General features: G+C 32.3%; 2 protein-coding genes across 2 annotated transcripts; both read left to right on the top strand.

Moving 5' to 3' along the window:
• The first annotated feature begins 1,696 nt into the window (after positions 1-1,696).
• On the top strand, positions 1,697-9,851 carry LOC145618623 (uncharacterized). The gene is made up of 2 exons (XM_081673396.1): positions 1,697-2,365; positions 5,112-9,851. Exon 2 carries the CDS (start codon positions 5,116-5,118, stop codon positions 7,225-7,227), a length of 2,112 nt encoding a protein of 703 aa, XP_081529522.1. The 5' UTR covers positions 1,697-2,365; positions 5,112-5,115; the 3' UTR covers positions 7,228-9,851.
• A 138-nt stretch (positions 9,852-9,989) lies between these two features.
• Positions 9,990-16,289, top strand: LOC145618624 (putative glycosyltransferase At3g07620). The gene is made up of 4 exons (XM_081673397.1): positions 9,990-11,353; positions 11,865-12,091; positions 14,577-14,925; positions 15,623-16,289. The coding sequence occupies exons 1-4, from the start codon at positions 11,084-11,086 to the stop codon at positions 16,286-16,288; spliced, it is 1,512 nt and encodes a 503-aa protein (XP_081529523.1). The 5' UTR covers positions 9,990-11,083; the 3' UTR covers position 16,289.
• The last annotated feature ends 308 nt before the right edge of the window (positions 16,290-16,597 follow it).

The following is a 16,597-nucleotide window of genomic DNA, read 5'->3' as shown; positions in this document are numbered from 1 at the left end:
CCTATGAGTTGCTAAATGATGCAATTTCCATTCTCATCTTATCGATAGCGGTGTTGGACAATGATTTCCCACCCTGATTGTTAGCTTTTGTTTGTGTTATGTGGGTGTGTTTTAGGCTGACATTTGAATGACCCAAAGCCCCAAAGGTAACATAAGCTCTTGGAATTCAAATATTCCAATAAAAAAGCGCTCTAAGTCCCCCTGTTCTACATTTCTTCCTAAGGTCAGATGCTCACTTGTTTCGTTTGGTGTTTGGACTATAGTCAGATTACCTTAGAGTCGCAGCTTGTTTATTAGTTGTGCACCAAGGCCACAAACCGAGAATTAACCATGGTCCTTACTGTCTACTACTATACTATGCTCAGATATGCTCTTCAACTTAGGATCTCATCAGAGTGATGTCGTATGCTAACCAGGTGGTTGGCAAAGCAGAGCTTAGCCCTCGTTAAGGCAGCTATGGGGTGGGGGCTGCTTATTGTGCAATCATTTAACGAGTACTCGTATGATCTTGTGCTAATTGTAATTATATTCTGTGAGATGATTCATCTAATCATCTGTCTCGTTTTGGTTTCTCAATGATTGGGGTTTTAAGATAACAGAAGTTAACATAATACGCTACTCGAGTATTATGCAAGCACGTTCATTATTATCGACGATTAATCAAGATCACTATACTTGTAATCGTTACAAACATATATGCGAGTATAAGCCACAACAGAAGAATGAAAAAAAATAAAAATTAAGGGTGGCTCCGGCACATTGGTTGGTAGTCCAGGCTCAGCAGCGTCATTTTCTATTTTGGTCCTTTTAGTTTTTAAACTTTTTTACGTGTTGTTTTTTCTTAGTTCGTCTTGTCAAAAAAAATAAAATAAATAAATAAAATAAAATACTCCGTAAAAATTAAGGGACAGATCGAATTAGTGCAGTCTTCTGCGGTTGTGCATTACAACATCCAGCCCTAATCAAGAAATGCATGGACGCACAAATCTAGCATGGCTTGTCTAGATTCAGGCATTTATTGAGCACTTAAGCGTGGATGCACCAGTCCACTACAGTCCAACACTGACGTGCATCCATCTTATTGCTACCATTTTATTTACTTTTATTATCGTTATCTTTGAATCTTTTATCATCTTAACTTATAATCTGAGATATTCATAAACACATTTAATAGACAATTGTTCCAACTACCCCTCTCTAACCATTAGCGTTGACATTAGATGTGTAAAAAATTGATCTAATCTGACCTGATTTGAAAGTAATTTGATACTGATAGATTTACGAGAAAGCTTAATTATATTGACGTTATTTTATGAGTATAAATATTAGAGTAAGGGGTTGTTCACTTCAGCTTAATTTCAGTTCAGTTTAGTTCAGCTCCAATCAGTTCAGTTAAGCCCTTATCAGTTAGTTCAGGTCAGTTCAATTCAGTAGATGTGAACAGGGCCTAAGCAACAGAATACAACTAGATACATTTGAGTACTTGATGAGGTACATAAGTAAAGAATTAGGGATATCCTTGACAATCAACCTAAATGAGTAAATCAAGAGAAAACTCAAACTATAAACCGTACTAATAATGATAATGTTGATATCATTATCCTTTATATAAATACAAAATTTTGAATTGCATGAGCACAATCGAGTTAAACCTGATTCGATTAGATCAGATCGAACCGACCCTAGTCACTGATAAGTGCATAATATACCATATTTTTAGTCTCTAATATTAGTCTATTAGTCATTTTATTCTAGTTAATGTATGAAATTATCTATTTTTATTATTTTAGATATTATTTTAATTAGTATTTTATTTTATTGCTATTTTCATAATAAAAGGGTACTTAAAATTATGATGTGTGGTTTTGGGTAGGAGAATAAGAAAGAGTAAGTGGGCTAGGAAAATTCAAGAAGCCCACTTGGAGCAAAAGGCACGTGCAACCAAATGAAAAGAAAGCAAGAAGAAAAGAAAAAAAAAAAAGATAAGAAGAAGAGGAAAAGGGGCGTGAATATCAACCAGAATAAGACTCCAAACTACCATCATCTTCCTTAATCAAAGAAGATCAATACTACCTCCGAAATTCAAGCAAAGATGAATCTCTATCTTTGTTCTCAATTCTATCTCTTTGATCCGGGAAAACCTAGGTTGTTTTTACTTATAAAAACCCCCCAATTATTCCTTCTCAAAACACACAACTTAACCAGAAAATATTATCCGAGTGAGATAGTTCGATTGACTCTCAATTGGGCAATTGGAGCATAGAAGATAGCCATTGGAGGAGGGCTTAGTCTCGAGTCCAAGGTAGAACGAGAACGACGACAATTCGCGGGGTCGAATTCGGGTCTTGTACGATTGTTCTTGGGAGTATAGTTCATAAGTCTTCTTACTCAATTGTTCCATTTACTGTTATTTTGGATTGTTTTTGCTAAGATTGATTAATTACTTTTATTGGATTATTGGTGTGATGATTTGATTATTAATTTTATAATCTATTTGCATGGTTTATTTCAATTTACGGCTATTTGAATTTGCTAGGTATTAATTATTAATTTTGCAGTTCAGCTATGTTTGTTATCTTTCTATTGTTGGATTGTAAAGTATTGCTATCTATATGGTTTAGCTTAGTTTAAATTATATAGAAGAGTAGTCCCTAATTTTAAATCGAGTCTGCGATTATGGTTTGGTTTAAGTTAAAGAGCAATTTCAATCTAAATAATCTGACATTTATGTGATCGGATTAGTTAGGACTAATGAGGTCTCCTAGTTATTAAGGCTGCCAAGACTAATTCATGCAAGTTGCGATCATATTTGTGTTAATTAGATTGGTTTAGAGTCGATTTTGGCTTAGTTCGCAATTGGTTTCAAATAAGGGAGATAGGGAGTCTTTGTTACTAAAGTCTCTACAGTTAGTCTAGTAATTAAGTTGATTAATCGTGCGAGGCCGGTTAGTTATAATTTCCAATAAGTTAATTCAAGTAAAGTTATGAATGGAGTTGGTTAAGTATGTCGTCAATTGTATATAGTAGTTTAGATTCTATTTTTCATAGTAGTATTAGTTGACTATTATCATTTAAACCCCCCCAAATTTCATGTACATAGTGTGAATAGTACTCTTTTATGTATATAGTTTACGTTTCGAGTTTAATTTTGAGTTTATAGAGTTAACCAATCTCCTCGTGGGTTCGACCCTTACTTACCCTTTTTACTAGTTGTTAATATTTTTGAGGTTTAAGTTAAGGTAAATTATTAATTAATTTTATACGGGAAACGACACGTACCAAATTTTGGCGCCGTTGCCGGGGAGATATATTTAATTTTCTTTGTACTTTATAGTTAACTCGGTTTTTGTTGTTTCTTTATTAATGCATATAATATCTTTATCTAGTATTATGTTCACGTAGTCATTGCTTTTGTGTACATAATTTTGTGGTTAGTGAGTTTGCATTATTTGCTTGTATACTATAGTTTTACAGATCTTCATTTAGATAAATTGGGTAGCATGTTATGTTCAGCTTCTGCTTTAAGTACTCACATAACTTATTTTTGCAAGAATTAAACTTGTTATAATTTGCTAGAACCATTAGAACTTAATTATGAATGCTAAAACATGTTTAGTTGTACCTGGCAGAATAAGTTTAAAAGACTTCCTATTCATCTATATTTTTCGTTTGAGCTGCATTATTAATGATAATCTGAAAATCAGAAGTAAGCAAGTAGTTTATAAATAATCTGACATAATAAGATTGGCAATTAGTCAGTTTTCTATGTTGAGTGCTACCTTATTTAAGACTACTTTTGCATATAAAAGCTCTAACATTTTGCTGGGTGTGTAAGTTATTTGTAATTGAATAAATGTCCAATTTCAAATTTGGATCTTAGTACACAGAAGCATATAAACAAGATTTTAGCATATATGGTATTTATGGTTCTCTTTAATATGATATGAATGAATCAGCTTATTGTTTGCAAAATTATAAAGGGGCTGGTTAATATAACTTATGCTAACTTTTGGAAGTTAATATGACATGATAATGAGTTATACCGAATAATGCTTGTTTATTGACAGAGTTTTTGCAAGCTTAATCTGAATTAACTCACATAATGGTAGACAAGTATATGTCATGTTTTCTTAACAACTTTTTCCATGATTTGTGCGGTGCTTACCCCCTGAAAATTGAAATGATTAATCTTATTACATCAAATGATAAACTGGTAACACACTTGAATTTTGGTTATTGGTACTTAAATGGTGTTAAGAATTATAGTATTAGGCTATCTTCCACTGAGATTTTGCTAACTATACTTTGACCTGACAAATTATGAGTGGCATATACTAAACCTTTTATTTTCTAATGCATGTGTGTTGAAGGGTCTAAAAGCAGAATAAATTAAAAGACTTTGTGTTCATTTATATGCTGTATTGGGCTACTGTATAAATGATAATCTAAGGTCCTGATGTGCATCAGTCTGGCAGCATAATCTTGACAATTAGCTAGCTTAACATGTTGAATTTTGGAGCATGAGCATTCTGCCAATCTGTTGGATTACTAATCTGGTCATATTATTACTTTTCAGATGTTGAATTGTTGATTTGCTACTGAAATTTAGTATATTTACTGTCATATACATGACATTTAAAATTTCTTGTCTGAAGATCTGATCTCATTACTTCAGAACTGCGTAAGCTATAACTCTTGCTTAGTTAATAAATCTGACCAGAATATTATTGATAATTAGCAAGCATTAAGGTGCATGTATGACTAATCCTAAACTCAGGAAGACCACTTTGCTAAAAGTTTGTTGAAATGCTAAACTGATATATATTTACTTGAATAAAATTTGAGCAAAATCAGTTGTGAGAATTTGTGCATGACAATCGTTGATTTCATGAGATAGTTTGGTCAGGTTCATATAATTTCTTAGCTTGTTTGATGCTTCTAAATTTCAGCATACTTAATGTCATAATTATTTGTAATCAAACATGTCTTGTTTGATCTGAATAATTGATATCAGCTTTTTATTTTGCCTATATTTTAGTTCTGACCAGAAACCTACGTTTATGCACTAATAACACAGACTCATCTCTCATTAATTTCTGTTTTCTATATAGGTGCATGTACGCGTACGATAAAGAAGCAAGACTTCAGCGCATAAGAGCGTACATAGACTTGATAAACGGAGCAAAACCAGAGGAGCTTCTGCATATTTTCAGTGCTGAACCAGCACTTGAATTAGAAGATCCATTGCCGATCAAATATAGCAACATGGCAGAACAGACGTTGAAGGAACTGGGAGCCCCTAAAACAGGAGAAGATCCTCTCTGCATTGTCTTTCCGGAGCTAGAGAATCCCCTCAAACTGAACTCAGGTTTCCTTAATCTTCTCCCTAAATTCTATGGGAACGCAGGTGAGAACCCTTATAGACATTTAAAAGAGTTTAAAGTTGTATGTTCTTCTATGAATCCCGAAGGAATAGAACAGGAACATATTAGATTGCATGCTTTTCCTTTTTCTTTGCAAGATCCTGCTAAAGAGTGGTTATATGAGCAACTTCCATCTAGTTCCATTAACTCTTGGGCAGAATTAGAAAAAGTTTTTCTTGAAAGATTCTTTCCTGCAAGTCGTATAGGTTCTATTAGGAAGGAAATTTGTGGAATTAGACAAAATAATAATGAGTCTTTATATGAGTATTGGCAACGTTTTAATAGGCTTTGTTCATCTTGTCCACAACATCAAATTAGTGATCAATTGCTAATTCAATACTTTTATGAGGGGTTGTCACCCAATGATAGGGGTATGATAGATGCATCTAGTGGAGGTGCATTAGTGGATAAAACACCAAGTCAAGCTAGGAAATTAATCTCTAATATGGCTCAAAACACACAGCAGTTTAGTACAAGAAATGATGTTAAAAGAGTAAATGAAATTGATATAAGTGGTATTCAGAATCAATTGCAAGAAAGTTCTCAACAAATTGCTACTTTAACTACTCTTGTTTCTAAAATTGCTAGTAATGAGTCTAAATCTAGAGTTTGTGGTGTTTGTTCTGATTTTTCTCATGCTACTGATGAATGTCCTACTATACAAAGTGAAGATGTTAATGCTTTAGGGGGTTTTCCTGGTCAACAAAGTAGGAAGTATGATCCGTTCTCACAAACTTATAATGAAGGCTGGAAAGACCACCCTAATCTTAAGTATGGACACAAACCGCAATTATTACCAAATAACCAACCAAGGCAGTATGGTCAGCAAAATCCCTCTTCTCAATCTCAAGGTCTTTCACTAGAAAGTATGGTAAAGCAGTTGGCGACTCAAATAGGACAAGTGCATAATCAAAACACTGAATATCAAAGTAAAACAGATTCCCATCTTCAACAACTTGACATTCAATTAAGTCACATTTGTACTTCCTTAAGTAATTTAGAGACTCAATTTGGAGGAAGACTCCCAGCCCAAACTTTTCCAAACCCAAAAGCAAATGCTGTGTTTAAACAGAGTAAAGTCACCATTGATGAGTCTTTAGATCTTGAGAATAGAAGTAATTTAAGCCCGAAAATGATGAAAGGTAACAAAATCCCATTATTAGATGCTGTGAAAATGGTTCCTAAGTATAAATCATTGTTGGATGCTTTTCTTAATAAGTCTAGTAAGGAATCTGAATTTTGTGCACCGCCTCCAAAGTGTGATGACCCTGGTTTGTTTTCTATTCTTTGCAAAATCGGAAAATCTGGTTTTCATGAGTGTGTGTTAGATTTAGGATCTTCTGTCAATATCTTGCCTTCTTCTATGTGTGATAAGTTTGAATTAGGACCTTTGAGGAACACGAATGAAATTCTTTACATGGCTAATGGTAATAGTGTTTCTCCAAATGGTTGTTTGGAAAATGTTTTAATTCAAATCAAACAATTATTTTTCCTTGCTGATTTCTATGTCATTGATGTTGAAAATATTTCTGAAATTTTATTGGGACGACCATTCTTAAAGACTGCAAGAGCGTTGATTGATGTAGCTAATGGTAGTGTTACTTTAGGAAACAATGGTCACAGTGTTAACATCAATGTTTTTAATGAACAAGGTTCACTTGAAGAAACAGGTGCTACTAACCAGATCTCTTATCATCTTGCACAGATTGGAGTTGATAATGTAGAGATATTACTAGATGAGATGGTAAATAATGTAGGGCTTGAGCAATTGCTTTTCGATGCCCTTAATGAGCTGAGCTTCTAAGGATTAATAGATATGTCGAGCCAAAGACTCTAAACGAAGGCGCTTCTTGGGAGGCAACCCAAGATTATTTTTCTGCACTTTCTTTCTTTCTTTAATAGTTCATGTTTTTGTGTGTTCTTTTTGTTCTGAAATTAGCACCAGCCTTACCCCATGTTGTTCTGGCAGATTAAACAAACAAATACAAAGGGCTAGACAGGACATTTCACTCCTTGATAAGACAAATGAACTGCTTGATGCTTCACCGTACTTCAAAGTTTAAAGTTTGCAAGTCTTCCAGAACATAACACAAACTTGGAGCTGATCCATAGCATTGACACAACTCACATGACCAGCTAAGTTCTCTTTCCCTTTCTTTCCTTTTGTTTTCATCGAGGACAATGAAAAGTTTAAGTGCGGGGGGGATTGAATATTTGAAATCGATTTGGTTTTTTGTGGAGAGAATGCTGTTTGATTGGATATTTGGCTGTAAATGCATTGTAAAAAATAGCTGGGATTGAATATTTGAAATCGATTTGGTTTTTTGTGGAGAGAATGCTGTTTGATTGGATATTTGGCTGTAAATGCATTGTAAAAAATAGCTCATTTTTTTTTTTTTTTTTTTTTTTTTGAAGTGGATTGCTCCTAATTTAGAGGAGGTGCTGTCGAATTTTAGACTAATAAGTTTGTTATTGCTAGTTTCATAAATGAAGGAACTTTGGGTTAATCAGCAAAAAAAAAAAAAAAAAAAAAAAAAAAAAAATGTCTCTTGTTTATTGTATGCTGTGGATTACAGACATGAAAGATAGATTAAACCCCTCTTTGATATGATTAGTAAAAGTTTTTGTTTCTCACTAATTATTTTATCATGTCTCAAAGCCTACCACTAACATCATCCAATATTGAACCAATTTGAGCTTAAGTTTCTTATCATATAAACTCACAAATTAAATGTGCCTCTGTCCACAAAACCATTGAAACACCTTTTTGGGATTAGTAGAGCATATTGTTAAATTGTGATGTAAAGTGGAATGGTGGGTGTCATTATTTGGTGGTTTTCTAATGAAAAGTTTCAGATTTGAAGGCTCTGCGTACCAATGTCTGGGTTAAAAAATAAAAAATAAAAAAAAAAAAAAAAAAAAAAGGTTCAAAACCCAGTTATGTACGTGTGATGTTTTTATCTCATGCTTAAGCAGTTCGAGTAAGTAGATCCGTAGGGGCATCTTAAAACCTAGTGCCTTGGGCCAATTGGACCGGGAGTCACTGGTCGAACACTCGCTACAAGAACTATTTGACAGAGACAAAACATTAAGAGTCCTGAGACTAATATGAAAAAAAAAAAAAAAAAAAAAAAAAAGAAAAAGTATGTTGGAGATGTGTGATATAAGTGTACTACGTATTAATGTGCTCTACTAGTCTCCACCTATACTATTACAAGCCCAAACATAGTTCCCACCTTCATTTTACCTTGTTCTTTTAATAAAAGTTCTAATGATCCGAGACATTTAATCAAATATCTAAAATAAAGGTGAGAAACAGAAATGATACGATGTCGGACATTGAGGGTGTTGAAATTTATATAAATGTCAAATATATGGTCCATGCATGCTGGTGAGTGTTTAAATGCTTATGTTAGTTATATTTGCTGATTGATTTAAAGATTCCAAATGAAGAGACTTTGTGGGTATGTTCTCACGTTAGAGGACTTGTTGCATATGCTAAGTGTAACCATGATTCCTATAACAGTGAGTTAGGTCTATTGCTTTTTTAGGTTAGTTTTATTTAGTTTGTTCGAGGGCGATCAAAGACTAAGTGTGGGGGAATTTGATAAGTGCATAATATACCATATTTTTAGTCTCTAATATTAGTCTATTAGTCATTTTATTCTAGTTAATGTATGAAATTATCTATTTTTATTATTTTAGATATTATTTTAATTAGTATTTTATTTTATTGCTATTTTCATAATAAAAGGGTACTTAAAATTATGATGTGTGGTTTTGGGTAGGAGAATAAGAAAGAGTAAGTGGGCTAGGAAAATTCAAGAAGCCCACTTGGAGCAAAAGGCACGTGCAACCAAATGAAAAGAAAGCAAGAAGAAAAGAAAAAAAAAAAAAGATAAGAAGAAGAGGAAAAGGGGCGTGAATATCAACCAGAATAAGACTCCAAACTACCATCATCTTCCTTAATCAAAGAAGATCAATACTACCTCCGAAATTCAAGCAAAGATGAATCTCTATCTTTGTTCTCAATTCTATCTCTTTGATCCGGGAAAACCTAGGTTGTTTTTACTTATAAAAACCCCCCAATTATTCCTTCTCAAAACACACAACTTAACCAGAAAATATTATCCGAGTGAGATAGTTCGATTGACTCTCAATTGGGCAATTGGAGCATAGAAGATAGCCATTGGAGGAGGGCTTAGTCTCGAGTCCAAGGTAGAACGAGAACGACGACAATTCGCGGGGTCGAATTCGGGTCTTGTACGATTGTTCTTGGGAGTATAGTTCATAAGTCTTCTTACTCAATTGTTCCATTTACTGTTATTTTGGATTGTTTTTGCTAAGATTGATTAATTACTTTTATTGGATTATTGGTGTGATGATTTGATTATTAATTTTATAATCTATTTGCATGGTTTATTTCAATTTACGGCTATTTGAATTTGCTAGGTATTAATTATTAATTTTGCAGTTCAGCTATGTTTGTTATCTTTCTATTGTTGGATTGTAAAGTATTGCTATCTATATGGTTTAGCTTAGTTTAAATTATATAGAAGAGTAGTCCCTAATTTTAAATCGAGTCTGCGATTATGGTTTGGTTTAAGTTAAAGAGCAATTTCAATCTAAATAATCTGACATTTATGTGATCGGATTAGTTAGGACTAATGAGGTCTCCTAGTTATTAAGGCTGCCAAGACTAATTCATGCAAGTTGCGATCATATTTGTGTTAATTAGATTGGTTTAGAGTCGATTTTGGCTTAGTTCGCAATTGGTTTCAAATAAGGGAGATAGGGAGTCTTTGTTACTAAAGTCTCTACAGTTAGTCTAGTAATTAAGTTGATTAATCGTGCGAGGCCGGTTAGTTATAATTTCCAATAAGTTAATTCAAGTAAAGTTATGAATGGAGTTGGTTAAGTATGTCGTCAATTGTATATAGTAGTTTAGATTCTATTTTTCATAGTAGTATTAGTTGACTATTATCATTTAAACCCCCCCAAATTTCATGTACATAGTGTGAATAGTACTCTTTTATGTATATAGTTTACGTTTCGAGTTTAATTTTGAGTTTATAGAGTTAACCAATCTCCTCGTGGGTTCGACCCTTACTTACCCTTTTTACTAGTTGTTAATATTTTTGAGGTTTAAGTTAAGGTAAATTATTAATTAATTTTATACGGGAAACGACACGTACCAGTCACCTTAACACCTCTAGTTAACATTAAAATCCAATCTATTTGTTATTATTACCCTTGATTATCGGCTACTAAATGAGAACATAAAAAATTTGTCAATGTCCAAACTATTCTCGAAGAAAGTTCTACCGACAAGTTTTTGTCTACCTCTTTTATGACTCCTTTTCCCAAAAATCAAAGTACGTATTACATTTATTTTATTTTCTTCCAAAAAAAAGAGTCTTAAATTAATTGTCAGGAAATTAAAGTAGATCCAATCGAACAGTCAAATAACCTTCTTACCATTGTTACGGAGTACTATTAATAATTAATTAATTACCATTACTAAAGTTGATGTTAATTAATCAATGATGTACTAAATTAGAATAATTAACAATGGCTCTTATTTAATCGTACAACTCTATCAATAGTCTTTCAAAAGAGCAATATAATGAGAAAACCCGAGTAATGCTAGGAAAACTATAATGAGCTCATTTTACACCAAACATTTACATATCATTATCTCAATATTAGCTATTTTAGCATTAGTTGCTATCATTTTTCAATCAAAAGGTTCAAATTCTTTTCCAAATTTCTTCTATTTTACATCATCTTCTTGGTTTTGGCCTACAAGAAATACAAATTCAACTCAAAATAATATTGTTATCGATCATGGAGTTACTTCGTCATTGTCGTTTGATTCTTTGGTGCATTCTCTTGCCGTTATTCACAATTCTTCCACTCTATCAAAATCCGTAAGTTCATTTTCATGTCATATGTTGTAAATACTTATTATCTCGTATATATTTATGTTTCTTCAAGTTGAACCTTAATACAGAGTATAAATTATATTCTTCGTAATTATATCATATTTTGATGATATTTTGTAAATACTTAATTATCTAGAATTTATTTATGTTTCTTAGTGTTGAATTCGTAAAAGATTTTCCTTGGAAAACAAAAAGTTGTATCCTTAAAAGTTGCAAAAATAAGATTCTTTGTTCTCCACAATCTTGTATACATGTAGTGCTCCTTGTCTTTTTGTAAAACAAATCACTTTAATTAGTATAATATTTATTATGATAGTATATGACTATATGTGAATAATCTTTTTAATTTTGTGTATCATATGATTGTTCTCTAGGATATAATTTATGTATCGAATAACCAAGATGATATGTTACATTTTAAATTTCCCTTTCCCCCCTTAATTTATTTTCTTGCATTACTTTGATTGTTAATTTATATTTTACTATGTTGTTTTAGGAGGAGAAAAAGCAAAGAACGATGAAGAAATTGCGTGATGAGATTGATAAAGTGTTAATTGGAAGAAAGAAAGATGAAAAGGTAGAAAAAATGGAAGAAGAACTTACAAGAGCAAGAATTTTGATAAAACAAGCTTTTGAAAGTAACACTTCCAATATCATTTCTCTTGAAGATGATGATTTACAACCTCATGTCAACATATACAAGAACGCTTTCGCCTTTAAACGGTACGAGTACTAGTTCAATTTCTTAACATAAGCTCGTTAAACATAAAATTAAATTAAATTAAATTGAGTTTATAAAAACATATACGGAATACTAATTTTACATTTAGCATAAATTTTTACTAATATGGAGTAATATAAATTTTTCATTCATTCAAATAAAATTGAATAAAGATGTATGTGTAGTTTTTCATTTAATTTACTCCTTAGTAATATAAACTTTTCATTCATCCAAAACAAATTACGAGTAAACAATTGCTTGAAGATTATTTCAAAAACAAATCGTACGAGTAAAAAATAATGCTTGAAGACAGAAAATCTTAACTCATTTGCATTGAAACTTGGGGTTTGGAATTCAAGAAATCAAGAATAATTAATGTTTGTCAATATTGGCGATTAGAAATTTATTTAGGCTGACAACACCTGATTTATGCAGCAATTAATGCCATGTGCTACGTGCATTTGGCCCCTTACCCTACTCATAAATCACTTGAACTTGTTCACTTTCAATTCCCCACGTAGTAGTGTAGTACTTCATTTCTTAAATGTAAAAATGTGTTGGTGACATAAGATATTGGAAAATATATGCATGATATATTTTCGGTATTGATCTTATTAGGAGAATAATACATATATTTTCCTATATCTCATATCTCTTACAAATGTTAACTAGATGTTGGAAATTCATCAGCTTTCCACTTATTTTTTTAAATAAATATTCCCTCAAAAAAAAAAAAAAAAAAAAAAAAAAAAAAAAAAAAAAACTATTTGTCATAATTTTTTTTTGAAATTTGAAAATCACATATTCTTATATATATGTGGCCGGCCACTCGCCACACGGTATGGTCAACCATAATGAGAGTTACTTCGCAAGTGTTATAAGGGTTATTCGGTCAGTGTTACAGGGATAAATTCATTATTATAGGGTTACTTGTCGTGTTTAGAGATTACTCAATTATTATTACTCAGTTAGTATTATAGGATTACTCAGCCGCACATAAGAAAAGCTATTTAGAATTACACAAAGTAAATTCATTCAAAAGATTTATTTGTAAAGAAAAATTAAAGTAAAATACAACGGAGCCACTTTTACCATTTCGTATATGGAATTTATGCTGCCACATCATCATCGTTATGATGATCAATTTTTAGACGACAAAAATTGATTACCTTGAATTTTTAGTTGATCACTATGAAAAGACCCGCTAATGAAATTAAAGGCCCGAATCTTTTAATGGTGATCAATATAAAGTTCATCACCATAAAGTTGATGATATGAAGAAATAACATTAATAAGAGCTACATAATTTCGCTTATTTTACCTTTGTATTTTATTATATAACTAGCAATTATCCTAATATTTTTCGGGATTTAAATAATTAAATAAGATTCAGTAAAAAGATTTCGTTGAAAAAATAAAGGTAAAATAAAACATTTTCAAAGTGTGACTTGTATGCTACCACGTCATCACCCTTATGGTGATCACCTTTTGGTTAATTATTGTATTATAGAAAAAATTTCACGAGTGGAACTTTTTATGGTAATCAAGGAAAGGTTGATCCCCATAAGATTGATGACTATGCATATAATGAAAGCCACTAAATTATCTCATTTTTATCTTTATTTTGTACAAAGAATAAAGGTAAATTAAAGGATCACTTTTAACGTGACTTGTATGCTATCACGTCATCTATCTTATGGTGATCAAATTTTCTTTGATCACTATAAAAAGATCTTGGCGTGACAATTTCAAGGTGATTACCTTACTATTTTCACGAGTTGTTTGGTTTGTAAAGGTTTGGGACAGGAAATGAAGCTTGAGGCAAAACATAGGAATTTGGGTCCAAAAAGCTTGTCTTGAAAAAGCTAAAACAAGCTAATTGTATGAGCTTTGATTATAGGAGTTTTTGGTAGTTGAGAGAAAATGACTTTTATATCCTAAATAACTAATCATCTTGTTTGTCAAAAAAAAAAAAATTAAAAAAAAAAAAAAAAAAAAAAACTAATCATCTTTACTACCCTTACCATATTTGCTTAAGCTAATACTCGTAGTAACTATGCTTATGAAGTTCCTATTAGATACAAAGTAACAGTTATTTACCAATATTTTAACATAAACAGTTAATATAAACAACTAGTCGAAGCACTCATATAATCAGCTAGTCAAATCAACTCACACAAACAACCAACAATCGAACTGACTACTCATTGCCAAAACAAGTCATATATGTTAACAACTGTAAAATAAAATAGTGTGCGACCAATTTACAACTTCGAATTGGAATAGGTGTGTTCTTGATCGAGAAAGGTGATCTACCCTCGAGTATCCTTAATTCTATATAATTATTGTACTACTCCCTTTGTTCCATTAATGTTTTCTCTGATTCATTGCTCATGTTGAATATAAAATTCATGAAAAAGTGATTTTTGCTTTTTAAAATATTGATCTATAAGATGAATATTTGATCTTCATCGGTCTTATTCATAGGAGCTACTTAATAATGGAAAAGATGTTCAAGATTTATATTTATGAAGAAGGGGAGCCACCTTTATTTCATCATGGTCCATGCAAAGGTATATACTCAATGGAAGGCATCTTCATGAATTTGATAGAGAAAAACAATCAATTTAGGACAAATGATCAAGATCAAGCTCATGTTTATTTTCTTCCCTTTAGTGTGGTTATGATACTTGAACATCTTTTTGATCCAATTGTACGTGACAAGGCTGTTTTAGAGCGCACAGTCCTTGATTATGTGGATATCATATCACATAAGTACCCTTTTTGGAATAGGAGTCTTGGAGCCGATCACTTCATGCTTTCTTGCCATGATTGGGTATGATTTCAAACTTCGACTCTCTCTATCCCTGTTTACTCTTTTTTTTTTTTTGAAGACATCCCTGTTTACTTGATATACTTTGACTTTTCACATGTGTTGACTATTTTTATGGTAATATATAGATGCAAAGGTGAATATCAATTAAGAAAATGAAGCAAATTAAGTCGTAGTCACTATCATTATATTTAAATTGGTTGGATTATGTTGCAATGGAATCATGTAACGATAGATGTTGTCTAGGGTTGGATAGATTGGCTCTAGATGATTGAAGACGAGATAGTGTTACCAATCTTACCATATCTAATCTACATACTACCTCCATTTCTTATTTTGTGCGACAAAAGAGTATTATTTGCGAGATGTATAAAATATTCCTTTGTTGTATATAATAAGAAACGGAGGTAGTAACATCATAGTATAAGTTGTCGGTTGTTAATGTTATGATAGACTACCATACATGACATTATTGTACACATTCATTACTTTTACATTGACATTTAGGACAGTGCACATATAAATTAATGTATTAGTCATAAATCAATTAAGTAGATGGTCACTTTCCAAGTTAAAGTCAATTAAATTCAACTCTGTATTGACATTGATGTAAAAGAACTGAAGTATGTATGTTTTGCAATCACCATAACTTAGATAATTAAGTAGTGACACAAAATAATCAAGCATGTTTTACTTGCAGGGGCCGCGGGCAACATGGTACCATCCAATATTGTACTTCCATTCGATACGAGCATTATGCAACGCGAACACATCAGAGAATTTCAATCCAAGAAAAGATGCATCAATCCCAGAAATCAATATAGCAAGTGGTGAATTTGTTGGCCTAAACCGCGGATCATCACCCCCTTCAAATCGTACCATCCTTGCATTCTTTGCAGGACGGATGCATGGCCATATTAGGCCCGCGCTCCTTACTAACTGGAAGGGCAAAGACGAGGATTTGCAAGTTTATGAAGAGCTTCCAAAGGAAATTTCTTACAAGGAAATGATGAAGAGAAGCAAGTTCTGTCTTTGCCCTAGTGGATTCGAAGTTGCTAGCCCTCGAATTGTGGAGGCTATCTATGCTGAATGTGTGCCGGTTTTAATCTCTCAAAGTTATATCCTTCCTTTTAGTGATGTTCTTGATTGGAACACATTTTCGGTCCATGTTTCAGTTAATGAAATTCCAAATCTGAAGAAAATTTTGATGGATATACCTTACGAAAAGTATTTGCAAATGCAGGAGGGTGTGAGGCTAGTACAACGCCATTTTGTAATGAACGATCCTCCTAAGAGATTCGATGTTTTTCATATGATTATTCACTCAATTTGGCTTCGAAGGTTGAATGTACGTATTCATAGTTGATAGACTTCAAGTTATACAGATGATTTTTTGCTCTGATTTCGCTCCTGCCATATTATCTTGGCTCGCTTAGTTTTCAAGGTTTGATGTGTTGACAATGCGAAAGAAAAATGACATAATACTATTATCCTGATCAGCTTTTTGGTAAATCAGACTCTCAAGGTATGGCATAACATAAGGGGTGATTATGAAATAATTTCACGATTTAGGCGAAAATGAAGTTTCAGGTGTTCATACCCATGTAAACCATGCTAGAGTATGGAGCATCTGAGCATCACACCCCCAAAGCTACATAATACAAGCACACCTGTA

The sequence above is a fragment of the Chenopodium album genome, chromosome 26 (genome assembly GCF_948465745.1).
Source record: "Chenopodium album chromosome 26, dcCheAlbu1.1, whole genome shotgun sequence".
Lineage (NCBI taxonomy): Eukaryota > Viridiplantae > Streptophyta > Magnoliopsida > Caryophyllales > Amaranthaceae > Chenopodium > Chenopodium album.
Note: the sequence above shows the minus strand (reverse complement) of the source record. Positions and strands in the feature narration are given on the sequence as shown.